The sequence below is a fragment of the Grampus griseus genome (genome assembly GCF_964374135.1).
Source record: "Grampus griseus genome assembly, chromosome: 18".
Classification (NCBI taxonomy): domain Eukaryota; kingdom Metazoa; phylum Chordata; class Mammalia; order Artiodactyla; family Delphinidae; genus Grampus; species Grampus griseus.
In genome coordinates, this window is record NC_139012.1 from 77,272,745 (window position 1) to 77,286,354 (window position 13,610).

The window sequence follows — 13,610 nt, forward strand, 5'->3', positions numbered from 1 at the left end:
AAATCAATGGGAAAACGCTGGACTTGAGCCATGTTTTATACAGACGGACCTGACAAACACAGAACATTCCACTGAACAGCAGCAAGGTACGCATTCTTCTCAAGTGCACGTGCAACGTTCTCCAGCATAGATGATGTGATAGGTCACAAAACAAGTCTTAGCAAATATAAGAAGACTGAAATCATACCAGCTATCTTTTCTGACCAAAATGCCATAAAGCTAGAAATCAGTAACAGGAGGAGAGCTGGAAATTACACAGATATGTGGAAATTAAACAACATACTCCTGGAAAACCAGCAGGTCAAAGAAATCAAAAGAAAAAATTTAAAATATCTTGAAACAAAAATGGAAGCAAAACATATCAAATTATGGAATGCTGCAAAAGTGGTTCTAAGTGGGAAGGTTATAGCCATAAACACCTACATTTAAGAAGAAATACCTCAAATAAACAACCTGACTATAAACCTCAAGGAACTAGAAGAAGAAGAACAAAAAAAGAAAACAAAATTAAACTCAGAGTTAGCAGAAGAAAGGAAATAACAAAGATGAGAGAGAAATAAAGAGAGACTAAAAAGACAGTAGAAAAGATCAATGAAACCAAGAGCTGGTTTTTTGAAAAGAAAAACAAAGTAGACAACTGTCAGCTACACGTAACCAAGAAAAAGCGAGAACTCAAATAATACTACAAGTGAAAGAGGAGACATTACAATTGATAATACAAAAATACAAAGAATTGTAAGAAGACTATGAACAATTAGACACAGATTGGACCACCCAGAAGAAATGGATAAATTCCTAGAAACATACAACCTATCAAAATCGAATCATGAAGAAATAGGACATCTGAACAGACCAGTTACTAGTTAGTAAGGTGATTGAATCAGGCGTCAAAATTCTCCCAACAAACAAAAGCTTAGGACCAGATGGCTTCATTGTGAATTCTGCCAAACATTTGAAGAAAAAAAATACCAACCCTTCTCAAACTCTTACAAAAAAACAGAAAGGAAGGGAACACTTTGCAAATTAATTTTACAAGACCAGCATTACTCTGATGCCAAAGCCAGACAAGGACACAAGGAAGGAAAATTAGAGACCAGTGTTCCTGATGAACATAGATGCAAAAATCCTCAACAAAATATTAACAAACCAAATTCAACAGTACATTAAAAGGACCACACACCATGATCAAGGGGAATTTATTCCAGGGATGCAAGGATGGTTTAACGTCTGCAAATCAATCAGGTGTAATCACCATATCAACACAATGAAGGATAAAAAATTACATGATCATCTCAACAGGTGTGATGATTTGTGACCTTGGATAAGGCAGTGGTTTCTTAGATTTGACAGCTAAAGCACAAATCACCAAAAAAAACACAAAGATAATTTGGAATCATCAAAATTTAAAAATCTGTACTCAAAGGACAGCATCAGGAAAGGGATACAACAACTCAGAATGGAAGAATAGATATCTGATGGGTATTAATCTCCAAGAATACATAAAGAGCTCCTATAACTCAACGATCAAAAGACAACCCCAATTAAATATGGGCAAAGGATTTCAATAGACATTTCTCCAGAGAGGATACACAGATGGCCAATGAGCACAGGAAAAGATGCTCAACAACATTAGTCCTTAAGGAAGTGCAAAATCAAAACCACAATGAGGTTTACCACTTTTTGCCCGCTGGGATGGATATAATAACAAGAGACAATAACAAGTGTTGGCAAGGATGTAGAGAAACTGGACCTTAATACACCTCTGGTGGGGATGCAAAGTGGTGCAGAAGGTTTGGAAACCAGTTTGGCCAGTGCTCAAAGTTAACACAGTTTCTGTATGACCCAGCAGCTCCACTCCTAGGTATATACTCAGTAGAAATGAAAACATATGTCTGCCCCCAAATTTGTACACTAATGTTAACAGCAGCTTTATTCATAATAGCCAAAAAGTGGAAGCAAACCACATGTACTTTAGTTGACGTTTGGATGAATGGATGTGCAGATATCGCATATCCACGCAGTGGAATATTATTCTGCCATTAAAGGGAATGAAGTCCTGGCACATCCTACACCGTGGATGACGCCTGAAAACGGTGCGCTAAGTGAAAGAGGCCAAACACGCAGTGCCAGCTACTGTACGGCTCCATTTATATGAAATATTCAGAACAGGCAAATCCACAGAGACAGAGAGTAGCAGGTGGTTGCCAGCGGCTGGGGGAAGGAGTGCCGAGTGAGTGCTGGCGGGTCAGGGGTTTCTTTGGGGGATGATGAAAATTTGATAGCACAGCTTTGTGAGTATACTAAAAATCACTTTAAAATGTAAATTTTATTGTGTGTGAGTTTTATCTGAATTTTTAAACAGAGCGAATGCCGGCAGCCGCCGGGGAGCAGGGCAGGGCTGTGATGGGGGACACGTGGTGGGCTGTGTTCCTTCCCGCGAGGAGGACGTTGAACTGCGAGGCCAGCCGGAGGTCAGCTAGCGCAGAAGGTGTGCTGGCTGTTGTGACGTGGAGTGAGACTTAGTACCCTAGAGATTTAGAAGGAAGTAAAAGGCCATCAGTCCATTTCAGCCTTAAACAAGCCACTGCTCACAGCTGAGCCTTTGGAAGGTCACACCTTGAACTTTCAAACTCAGGAGATGTGAGAAGAAGAAAGCCTGCCCGTAGCACCTATTATTATTAGCACTGTGAAGTAATGCTAGTTGATAGTGTTTTTATAGGAAAGTTGTAATAATACTTAGGTGTTGATTCTTTTTATCCAACACTTGTTTTGAGTTGCAGTAGTATGCACTGTTGGGCATTACCCAGGTTTTCCATATGTTTCAACCACAAATATAGCAGGGTTTTTTGGGGATTTTTTTTTGGTAAGAAATTGCTAAAAGCTGTTACGTCAGGAATTTTGGACGTTCTTCAGACGAAATAATCGGGGAGGACTGATGACATGTTGATTGAAAGCAGGCAGCCCTGGTAATTTCAGTGGATCAGTCACGAACTTTATTTCTGTCAGTTACTCTGTACAAAATGCAGGTAGTGACACGACCTGCAGATGACATAGCATCGTGAGCCCCGGGCTGCACTTCTGTGCTGCCGCTCAAGGAACTTCTGGCAGGGGCCCAGGGCCTGCCTTACACGCGGGGCAGAGACTGCATGCTCCAAGGGGGAGCGTGTTCTTACCTCTCTATAATTCAGTCTCATCTCACCAGGAGCATCACCCTTAGTGAGACATATTTCTTCACTGCACACGTCTATCTTCTGTATTATAACACATCGTAGGCAACACAAATTAAAGTTAATAGCAGATTCTTTTTTTTTCTTGCGGTACGCGGGCCTCTCACTGTTGTGGCCTCTCCCGTTGCGGAGCACAGGCTCCGGACGCGCAGGCTCAGCGGCCGTGGCTCACGGGCCCAGCCACTCCGCGGCATGTGGGATCTTCCCGGACCGGGGCACGAACCTGTGTCCCCCTGCATCGGCAGGTGGACTCTTAACCACTGTGCCACCAGGGAAGCCCCAGATGTACTTTAATATGATGCAGAGGGATCTTTCACCGTGCGAGTTAGGAAATGAGTTTGCAAAGTAGCAGTTATTCCAACCAAGGTAGTTGGGTACATATCTTTTGTCACTTCAGAAATTGTGCCTGTGTGTGTATAGTCAGTACACTATTTTTTTTTACCTATCTGTTGATATCTTAATAATTTCAGGGATTACTGAAACTAATTACAGAAAGAGAATTGGGACTGACAGATGTCAGTTATGTCCAGATTACAGCAGTTTGGTTCTAATTGTCCTACCTTTCTACCTGCTTTCTGTGACTGTCTCTTGAGAACACCGTGCTGGTCACAGTGTTGTCCCCGACTGCAGAGGATCAGGTCTATGGCTGATGAGTGGAGGCCCCCCCCAGGCCGGCACAGTGCGGGCCTCTTCCCTACTTGCCCTCGTGTAATCCGCACGGCAGCCCTGCCAGGCGGGCGTGGTCAAGGTGAGGGTCCGGGAGTCTCACAGTGATGAGTGCCAGGCTGGTGGCCCTTGTTAGTGTCCGCCTCCCCGGCCGCAGTGTGGCCGTGAGGGCGGCGTCTGTGAAGGCTCCCCCGGGCATGGAGAGGATGACTTCGGAGCCATCGCACCAAAGCTCCCCACCCCCGGTGGGTAAGGTGCCAGCCGCCGCTGCCGGTATGGAGCTCAGGGAAGGAGGAACGGCCCCTCCAGCTTTCTCTCTGGAGACTCTGAGGGCACGATAAAACTCCTTTGGAACTGGGAGAGTATTTTGAAAACATGAAGCAAGTGTGTTTTCATCGCCCCGTCCGTAGATCACCTTCCCCAGCCCGTCCACAAGGATGATCCGGGTGCTGACCAGAGAATAGAGGGCAGAGGGGTACCGTGCTGGGGGCGGCGGCCCTGAGCCCAGGACTCTGGTCTGACTCCGGGGACACACTGTGCCAGGGCCCCAACCAGCAAGAGAGGAGGGAGCTGGCAGCATAGCCTTCCCGCCGCCGTGAGGATGCGGCGGGCTGGGGGGAGACCTCGCGTGTCCCCCACTGTCGGCAGTGCCCCTTCATCACCACTGGAGGAGGCCTCGAGCTGCAGTGTCATTGGAATGGAAACAGAGGGAAGTAGGGAGGGAGCCGCACAGGTTCCTGACTGCCGGCATGCAGAGTGAGGCGGGGAAGCCGGGGCTCCAAGGGAAGCTCCCGGGTCCCGGGCCTGTTTGCTGCAGGAAGGTGCTGAGCCCTAGTTGACATCAGATGGTTGCAGGTGTCCTCCCCTCTTTGTACCTCAGCATGATCTCACAGGAGAGGGGGCTTCCGGCCTGTAGGTTGGAGACGATAGCTACTCATCTCTGAGGGTCCCTGGGAGGGGGGAAGGCGGAGCTTCAGGAGCCTCTGCTCCCACCGGTTCGATACCGGCCCCGCCCCTGGGGTGCGGTGGCCAGGGCTGCACCCCTGCTCTTGGCTCGTCTCCCTGCCGAGGAGTTCCTGTTCTGTGTTCCCTTCTTCATGCACGAGCAGAAAGTCGCATAGTCTACGAAGGACACACCCGTGGAGGCCCTGCTGCCTTTGTTGAACTGCGCAGTCATGAAGACAGTAGCAGAGTCCCTCTTCTTGGTTTTTCTTGTTTTTTTTATGTATGTATTATTGAGCCATTCTGACAGGTGTCAGGTGACATCTCATTGTGGTTTTGATTTGCATTTCCGTAATGATTAGTGATGTTGAGAATCTTCTCGTGTATTTGTTGGCCATTTGTCTCCCTTGGAAGAGAACGTCTTCAGACCCTCTGGCCCTGTATTAAGCAGGTTGTTTGCTTTGTGTTGAGTTGTATGGATTCTTTACGTATTTTAGACATTATATAATGACATCATATATCATTTGTTACATGATTTGCAAATATTTTCTCCCGTTCCACAGGTTGCCTTTTCATTTTGTTGATGGTTTCCTTTGCTTTACAGAAGTCTTTGAGTTTGATGTTGCTCAGCTTAATTTTGCTTTTGTTGCCTTTGCTTTTGGTGTCAAATTGAAAAAGTCACTGCCAAGGCTAATTCAAGGAGTGTTTTCCTATGTTTTCCTCTTGGAGTTTTATGGATGATCCATTTTTCTAGGTTGTCCTTTTTGTTGGTGTCTAATTGTTCATGGTAGTCACCTATGATCCTTTGTATTTCTGTGGCATCAGTTGTAGTGTCTCCTCTTTCATTTCTAATTTTATTTGACTCCTTTGTGCATTGTTTTCTTAGTGAATTTAACTAAAAGTTTGTCTATTTTGTTTAACTTTTCAAAAAACCAGCTCTTAGTTTCACTGATCTTTTCTATCGTCTTTTTAGTCTCTGTTTATTTCTGCTCTGATTGTTACTTCCTTCCTTCTGCTGACTTTGGGCTTAATTTGTTCTTCTTTTTCTAGTTCCTTGAAAAGACTAAAGCTAAACGCAGCATACTGTTGGGTCTTGTTCTTAGTTTATTCAGCCCGTCTGTGTCTTTTGATTGGCGAATTCAATCCGTTTACATTTAGAGTAATTATTGATAGGTACGGACTTACTGTTGCCGTTTTGTGAGTGTGTTTTGGTTGTTTTAGTGCCAACACCAGAGCTTCCGGATTGTGTCTTGTCCTTGTGGAGGCTCGCCTTGCTCCCCTGGGCTGCCCTCCTGACCCCAGAGGCTCTCTTTTTCTGTGGAAGTCCTTATTACTTGACCACGGGTTCCTTTAAAATGAAGAATCTGCCATTTTTTCCTTGAGATGTTACAGGCAAGGGGAAAAGCAATATTAAGGAGCTTTGATTAGGAGGAAAAAACCCAGCATGTCTAGTTTCCAGTTCTGTTTATTGCTTTTCACCTAATTATCTCCTTTAATTAGATTAACGTTACCTTCCCACGTTCCATCTAATAAATGCCTTTCCATGTGGATTGGTTACATCTTTGTTCTGCTCGTGGATTTGCTTTTGATAGACACACACAGCTATTTCCGGGGGGGGGTTAAATTTTGTTCTGCAGAGCTTTTATTTTTTTCAATATTTATATATAAATAGAATTGGTGGTTAATGTTTTGTGTTACTATTAATTGCCTAAAGAGATTTGGTCAGGTAGTTAGAAGTCATTTTTTCTCATAAGACTGGGTCTAGTCTCCTTAAAATGAGCCATAAGTCTACCATGAGCAGAGACAATGGTTTCCAGTTGTCATTGAGATCTTACGAAGTTCTCATATTGGCACTCTGGAAATTACTCAGACTTCGATGGTAACATGAAGGAGGGATTTGTGGCTGCTGCCTATTATATGCTGGAGAGCAGTGTTAGCACTGTTAGGACTGGCATCGTTATGCTTCAGCCACATTGTTGCCGATGTCAGCACTGAGCCGCCCGCACGTCCCTGAGTCCTCCCCCTGGTCCAGCAGTGTCAGCATTTTAACTTAGTATGATACTCGCTCGTATATCAACTTGTACAGGGGCTTTCCTTTTTAGCTGTAAAAATAGCTATGTGGTGTGTTCTGATACGTGTTGAAGCTGACGTGATAGAAATTAATTTACAAGTTGTAGGTGTCAAATATAAACACAGGAATACGGCATGGGGATCTGCTGGGGGGATCAGGAATTTGAAATCAAGACAGTTGCAACTTTCACATTTGTAGGGAGCAGTAGGTCCCATATTAGATACTTGGGGTGTGCAGTGCAGAGCAGCAGTGAGGCAGGGGCTCTGAATTAGAAAGACAGCCGGGGGGGGGGCTTCCCTGGTGGCACAGTGGTTGAGAGTTCGCCTGCCGATGCAGGGGACGCGGGTTCATGCCCCGGTCTGGGAAGATCCCACATGCCGCGGAGCGGCTGGGCCGTGAGCCATGGACTCTGAGCCTGCACGTCCGGAGTGTGCTCCGTAACGGGAGAGGCCACAGCAGTGAGAGGCCCGTGTACCGCTAAAAAAAAAAAAAAAAAAAAAAAGAAAGCCGGGTCTGAATCCTGTGTGATCGTCTGTTGGTGTACAGGCTAAGTTGCTGTGACAGAGACCCCCAAATACAGTGATGTAAGTAGGATGAAGCTCCTCTCCTCCTGCCCAGCAAGGCAGCTCTGAGCAGGTAGGGCCGCTGGGCTGGCGGCTTCTCCGTATGTGGCTTCTCTGAGTCCCAGGTGTGGGTCTGGTTCTCACTTCTTTAAGGCGTAGCAGGAAGTGGAAGGAGGTCGAGGGTGTGAGCAGCTTTCTTTTGAAGCACCTGGCAAGTACGTTATCTCCATTCACATCGGGTTGCAGGAAGTAGGGGCACAGCCACCCTGAGCCCAGAGGAGGCCTGGAGAACAGTGGCCACAGGCCTTGCTCCAGCTGAGCAGCAGAGGGGCAGTTCTGTTTCTGAACGGACGAGGGGTACTGGGCAGTCTCTGCTGGCAGCCTTGACCAAATTACACTTTTGAGTCTGTTGTAAAGTGTAAGCTGTTAAAATATTTACTGAAAATTATGAAGCATTTGTAGGAATACCTTCCTCAAAAGATATCCATGAAGACACGGTTATACATTTAATAAATATAGGTGCCCTTCCATATTTTCCATTTACTTTTCTTGTTAGTATTTTTGGACACAGCTCTTGTGTTGAAATAGATAACGGTGTTAGTTTCTATCGCCATGGGACAAATTGCCGTGCGCCTAGTGGCTACAGCAGCACACAGCTCACGGCCCCCGCGGGTCAGGAGGCCGCGGCCCGTGCTTGGGCCCCCACAAGGCTGCAGTCGGGGAGTTGGCCGGGCCCATGGCTCACCTGGGTTCTCGGCAGAATTCTTTTTTTTTTTTAAATTGTTTATTTGAATTATTTATCTTTGGCTGTGTTGGGTCTTCGTTGCTGCGTGCGGGCTTCCTCTAGTTGCGGCAAGTGGGGCTACTGTTTGCTGCACTGCACAGGCTCTAGGCACGCGGGCTTCAGTAGTTGTGGCACGTGGGCTCTAGAGCACAGGCTCAGTAGTAGTGGCACACGGGCTTACTTGCTCTGCGGCATGTGGGATCCTCCCGGACCAGGGCTCGAACCCGTGTCCCCTGCATCGGCAGGTGGATTCTTAACCACTGCGCCACCAGGGAAGTCGCTCGGCAGAATTCTTATCTGTGCACTTGTAGGATGGAGGTACCCAGCTTCTTGCTGCCTGTCAGCTGTTGGACACCCCTGGGCCCCAGAGGCCACCCCCAGATCCCACAGGGTCCCTGCTGGTGGGCTTTCCCACCAGGGCCGCTGACCTCGGGCAACAGGAGCGTTTCTGCAGCCTGGCAGACATCTCAAGTAAGTAACTCGCTGTGGCTGTGACATCCCGCCTCAGAAGCAAGGCTCTGGTCCTGCCCACACTCACGGTGAGGAGATGTCACACCGGCATCCACGGAGGCCGCCTGAGAGTATGCCCACCACAACGGCTGTGTTTCATCTAAAATAAATTCTCAGTTTTATTCCAAACTGAGAATTCCTCTTTGTTTGGCATTGTTGTTTCATGGGTTTTGGTAAAATGTCAGTGGGGACTTTTTATTAAATTAGGAGTACTAGCCTGTGTTACTTCATGGAAAACATTAAGAAAGAGAGAACACGAACCTGAGAAGGCCGGGGCGGGGGGGGGGGTCTCCCACTCACTGCTGTGGTTAAGTGCCCAGGGTTGGGTGTCATAGGACATAATCCACAAGCCAGCAGCACTGTACTCAGGGAATGTGAAAAGCCCGGCGGTCCGCGCACAGAGCCTGGCCTAGCTCAGGAGCCTGCTGTCCTTTAGTCCTGTTACAGCAGCTGCACCGTGAAGCCTGTGTGGTACTGCTGGCCCGTGGCTTGTTCAGAGTCTGTGAAGCTTGACGGAGACTGAATCACACATGAGGAAACACCACACAGATGCCGTACATTTGGTGCCAAAACTAGCCTCAGAAGTCTTAACTGTCATATAATGTAGTCAAAGAATTCTTTAAAAAATAATAACAACAGCCTGAGATCCAGAATGCGTTTGTAGCGCTGTGATGTCCTCGTGCTCGTGGTCTGGATGTTACTCCTCATCTCAGTCCAAAGTCCAGTCTGTCGGGAACACGGAGCATCCCTGGGACAGAATCCTGTAGTGTCCATCCGTCTGTCCACCTGTCCGCCCACCCATCCAGCACAGCTGCTGAGTTCCTGCTGTGCTCCAGGCCCCGTGCTGAATCTGGACACAGGCCCAGCCTCTGGACCTTGCTCTTAAGGAAATTTCAGTTCTGTGTGACCCAAACCAAGAAAGCAGTGATGTCGTTTCTGTTCTCATGTGGTGGTTTAATATTCTAGTAATAAGATTGTTTTAAAATTTTAGTTAAATGCACTTATACATGTGTAACTGGAAGTGGAGAAATGATGTGCTGCTTGAGAGGATAATAGCAGCGATTAGCTCGGTCACTCAACTTCTAACATGTAGTTATTGGGTGCTGGCTCTGCACGAGTCCCTCATCTAGGTCTGAAACTGAAACCAGGTGTAAGTAACTGGCTACTTTGCTCCTTTCCATTCCTGGGCCCGTCTCTCATTTGGACAGACGAATGTCATGGGTAAGAAGGGGGCTGTAGCAGGTAGGGATCCCCGGAGGGCCTCCTGCCCAGGGCTCCAGCTGGCGGCTGTGCTCACGGGGCCCCCGCCGCGCTGCCACTCCCGCTCCAAGGTTTTGTCTGAAGTGCGGATCGCTGAGGTTGTCTAACTCAGGACAGACGGATGGAGGGCTCGTGTGAGGATGGGACGGTTCCCACCTCCAGTCAGAACAAAAGAGAAAGCGCAAAGGCTTCTGAGTCCTTTGTTCTGAAGACCAGATCCTCACCTTGCGCTTCAGAGGATGGGTGAAAACTTCGGTTCATCTGGCAAAGGTCCCTTTCGGAAGAAGGAAACTCGGAGATAAAAGGAAGAGGACAGCATAATTCCAGGGCTTAAAATGAGATGCTGTCTTTTATTTTTCCAGGTGAATGAGTGAAGTGGTAACAAGGACTTAACATTAGGCTGAATTATCAGTCCAGCTGTTTGTGGTCAGACAGCAATGGGATTGTAGGTCTTAGCGTGCCGTAAGCTTACGCTGGTGAAAGGTGTCCGGTGGTATAACTTACTTAGCGTGTCTTGAGGTGTGGAAACCTGTAATTTAAGAACAAGACAGCAAGGTGTGCGCCATGCCTGAGTAGCCCTGTCCAGGTGGGAGGCTGGTGGGAGGCAGACGCCGTGGACTCTCTGTGTCCAGGTATCCAGGTGTGGATCCTGCCAGGCGAGCTGCCGGGCTTCGGCACCTGTGCCTGGGGGTCTGGTTACTGTGACAGCCTTGCGAGTGTACCGTCCAGCACCAGTGGTGGCCATGTGGAGTCGGGGACCACCGCCCTGGGTTGTGGTGCCCCACCCCTGGGGTCTCGCCTTCACAGAAGGCCGGGCGAGGTGTCCCACACAGACGGAGGGACACAGCTCGCGAGCCCCCCCTTGCTTCCAGTCGCTTCCCGGTTGGAAGGGGAGGGTGGATCCCGAGGGTTCCCGTTCCCTCCGCCAGACCTCCTCCTGTTCCAGCTCTAGCTTGAGAGCTGGCCGGCCTGCCCTACACCCAGCCCAGGCCGAGCGCCCGTCGTGAGGTGCTGGACGCCACTCAGAGCGCCGGGCCCCTGTGTGCCACGTGGGGTACTCTGAGGTGTCCTCGGATCCGCCGCCCCACCGTCAGCAGGGAACTGTCTGCTCGCTTGTAGTTTGTGGCTTGATCAGTTAGGTGGAAATTGTTTATCTAGTTAAACATCTGTGGTGATGATTAAATTTTATACTTTATTTTCCAGGGGGTGAAAAGATTTATTAGATAATAATTTACCTTAGTTTAAAAACTTAGGCTTCAGTTTTTTTTCCTAACAATTTTACCGTCAGCTAAAGCACACATGAAAAGACAGCAGCGTATTGCTGCATGTCAGATTTGTTTCAGTAAAGTAAAACTTTTTAAGTCACAGCCGTGTCATTTGAGGATGGCTTCTGTAATTCTGGCTTTTGTAGCAGTGGTGTCGTGACTGTGCTGTGGGCAGCTTATGCCTTTGCACTTGGATAACCCTCTTCCTACTAACCACCCAGAACCTACTTGTTTTCAGCTTGTAGGTCCAGAAAAAGAACAGTATTTGCAGGAAAAGAGTTTTCCAGTGGAAGGGTATTCTTCCCTGGGAACTCCCGTGGCCTTTTTTTACAGTAACAACGTCACTGTCCTCAAAAAGAACGGCACCCGGTGCCAGGCCAGAGCGCCCTCTCCCGACCCAGTGGCCAGGCTTCCCAGCAGGCCGGAATCATGGGACACGCGTGCTGCCCTGTTGCTGACGCTACGCTGCGTGTCTGGGCATCCTCCCTCTGTTTCTGCCAGACACGAGTCCGGGGCAGTGAACCTGTACAGAACAGTCCGGTGTCAGGGCTGGTTCTGCTGAGGCCGCCTTACTGCCCCGTCCTGGCGTGGTCTCCCCCGTCGCACGAGGACCTACATATCCAGCCCTGGCGGCCTGGGGCCGCCCCCGCAGCCTCATTTTACCTCCGTCACCTCTAGAGGCCCGTCTCCACAAACAGCCTCACTCCGAGGTCCTGGGGGTTGGGGCTCGGCATGCGGGTTTTGAGGGGACTCACCAGTCCTCACAGTGTGCGCCACGTGGAAAGTGACCACCGTGAGGCCGGCCCCCTGGGGTGCCATGTCATGGCACGTCTGCAGCTTCCTGTGTGCCTCCCTGCGCTGGGCCCACACGGCGTCTGGACGCAGCCTCACCGCCTCCTGTGTCCTTTCTGTCCGGCAGGCCTGGCAGCTGCGCTTCAGCCACCTCGTGGGCTACGGTGCCAAATACTACTCCTACCTGGTGTCCAGGGCAGTGGCGTCCATGGTCTGGAGGGAGTGCTTTCTCCAGGATCCGTTCAACAGGTAAAGAGACGGGGGTTTCATGGCCTGCTGCGTCCCCGCAGGACACTGGGGCTGCTGCGTGCCGGGGGCCCTCCCCAGCAGGAGCCCGGGGAAGCCAGCTTCTTGTTCCACGGGTCCTTAGAAGGAGCTTCCTTGGAAAGCAAAGCACTACTGAGACCTGGTCTCACAGTCGTTCAGAGCGGTCTGCCTGCACCACACAGGTCGCACGGTCAGGAGGCCTCACTGCGCAGGTTGAGGCCCATGGCCCCTTAGATGCCGGGAGCGCCCTCGCGTTTCCCACGCAGGTTATCACGTTAGTCCCAGCAGCCCTGGCGGAGCCGGAGTTTCATAAGAGGAACCGAGGCTCAGAGGGGGTGATGCGTTCAGGGCTTCACAGCGGACCAGCTGGACTCAGATGGGAACCAGGTCTGCTGATTCCCAGGCCCTCGCCCCCCGCCCGACCCTGTAGCTCTTCATGTCGTTGGCCAAGGCTCGGGTTTTCTCGGCAGTTCATCATCGCCTTCAGTTCCAGGATCTTTTGAACTCGAGTCTGATGTAATAGAATTTTTAAACGTTTTACAGCTTGGTACCCACATGCTATTGTGACTTCAGCCCTCTGCACACATTTGGTCTACTTTTTAAAATTTTATTATCTTCAAAGGCTCTGAAGCCAAAATTGAGTACCATAAATCAATTCTGGGCATTATAATTCTTCACTGAAGATTTCTATAAAATCGGCAAAATACTATCTTGTTTAAAGGAATCACACTTTACTAGAAAACCACATGCTTTTAAATACATGTATTCCCCAGTATTTATATCTGTTTATGTATGCATTCTCGCCTAGACATGCAGTTGCTATACTTTTACGGGCATGTAAAAAAGTAAGCTAGTAAAAATACTCAGTGGACTAGAAAATTTCTAACCTCTACCAAAAGATCCTTTTTGATCCCAGTTCTGAGAAGTCTCCCGGTTGGAAGCAGCAAAGCCGAGGCCAGGCGGGGCCTCTCAGCTGCCCTGTCCACGCCCCCTGCCTCGGGGCCTCGGGGCCTCAGTGCTCCCTTCAGGGCGGAGCCAAGACAAGCCTTCGATGTCATCCTGCTGCTGAGAGTGAAGTGCTGGCAGCATGTCCGATTAGAGACCATATTCGCAAAATTGCCCATGGAAAGATCCTCCAGAAATAGTGGAGTGAAAACGTACTTTATTTAACTGCAGTTATTTGCATTAAAGGAATTGCATTTTCTATTTAAAAAGAGAGTAACCATTAATTTAGAGGATTTCTGTCTGCCCCCCTTCGAGTGT

At 48.8% G+C, this 13,610-nt stretch overlaps 1 protein-coding gene across 1 annotated transcript in view; it reads left to right on the forward strand.

Annotated features, from left to right (window-relative positions):
- The window catches only part of MIPEP (mitochondrial intermediate peptidase), a 134,457-nt gene that overhangs the window by 96,103 nt on the left and 24,744 nt on the right, over window positions 1-13,610 (forward strand). The window contains exon 17 of the mRNA XM_082676008.1: window positions 12,208-12,329. Coding sequence (XP_082532134.1) covers window positions 12,208-12,329 — 122 coding nt within the window. The remainder of the gene's footprint in view (window positions 1-12,207; window positions 12,330-13,610) is intronic.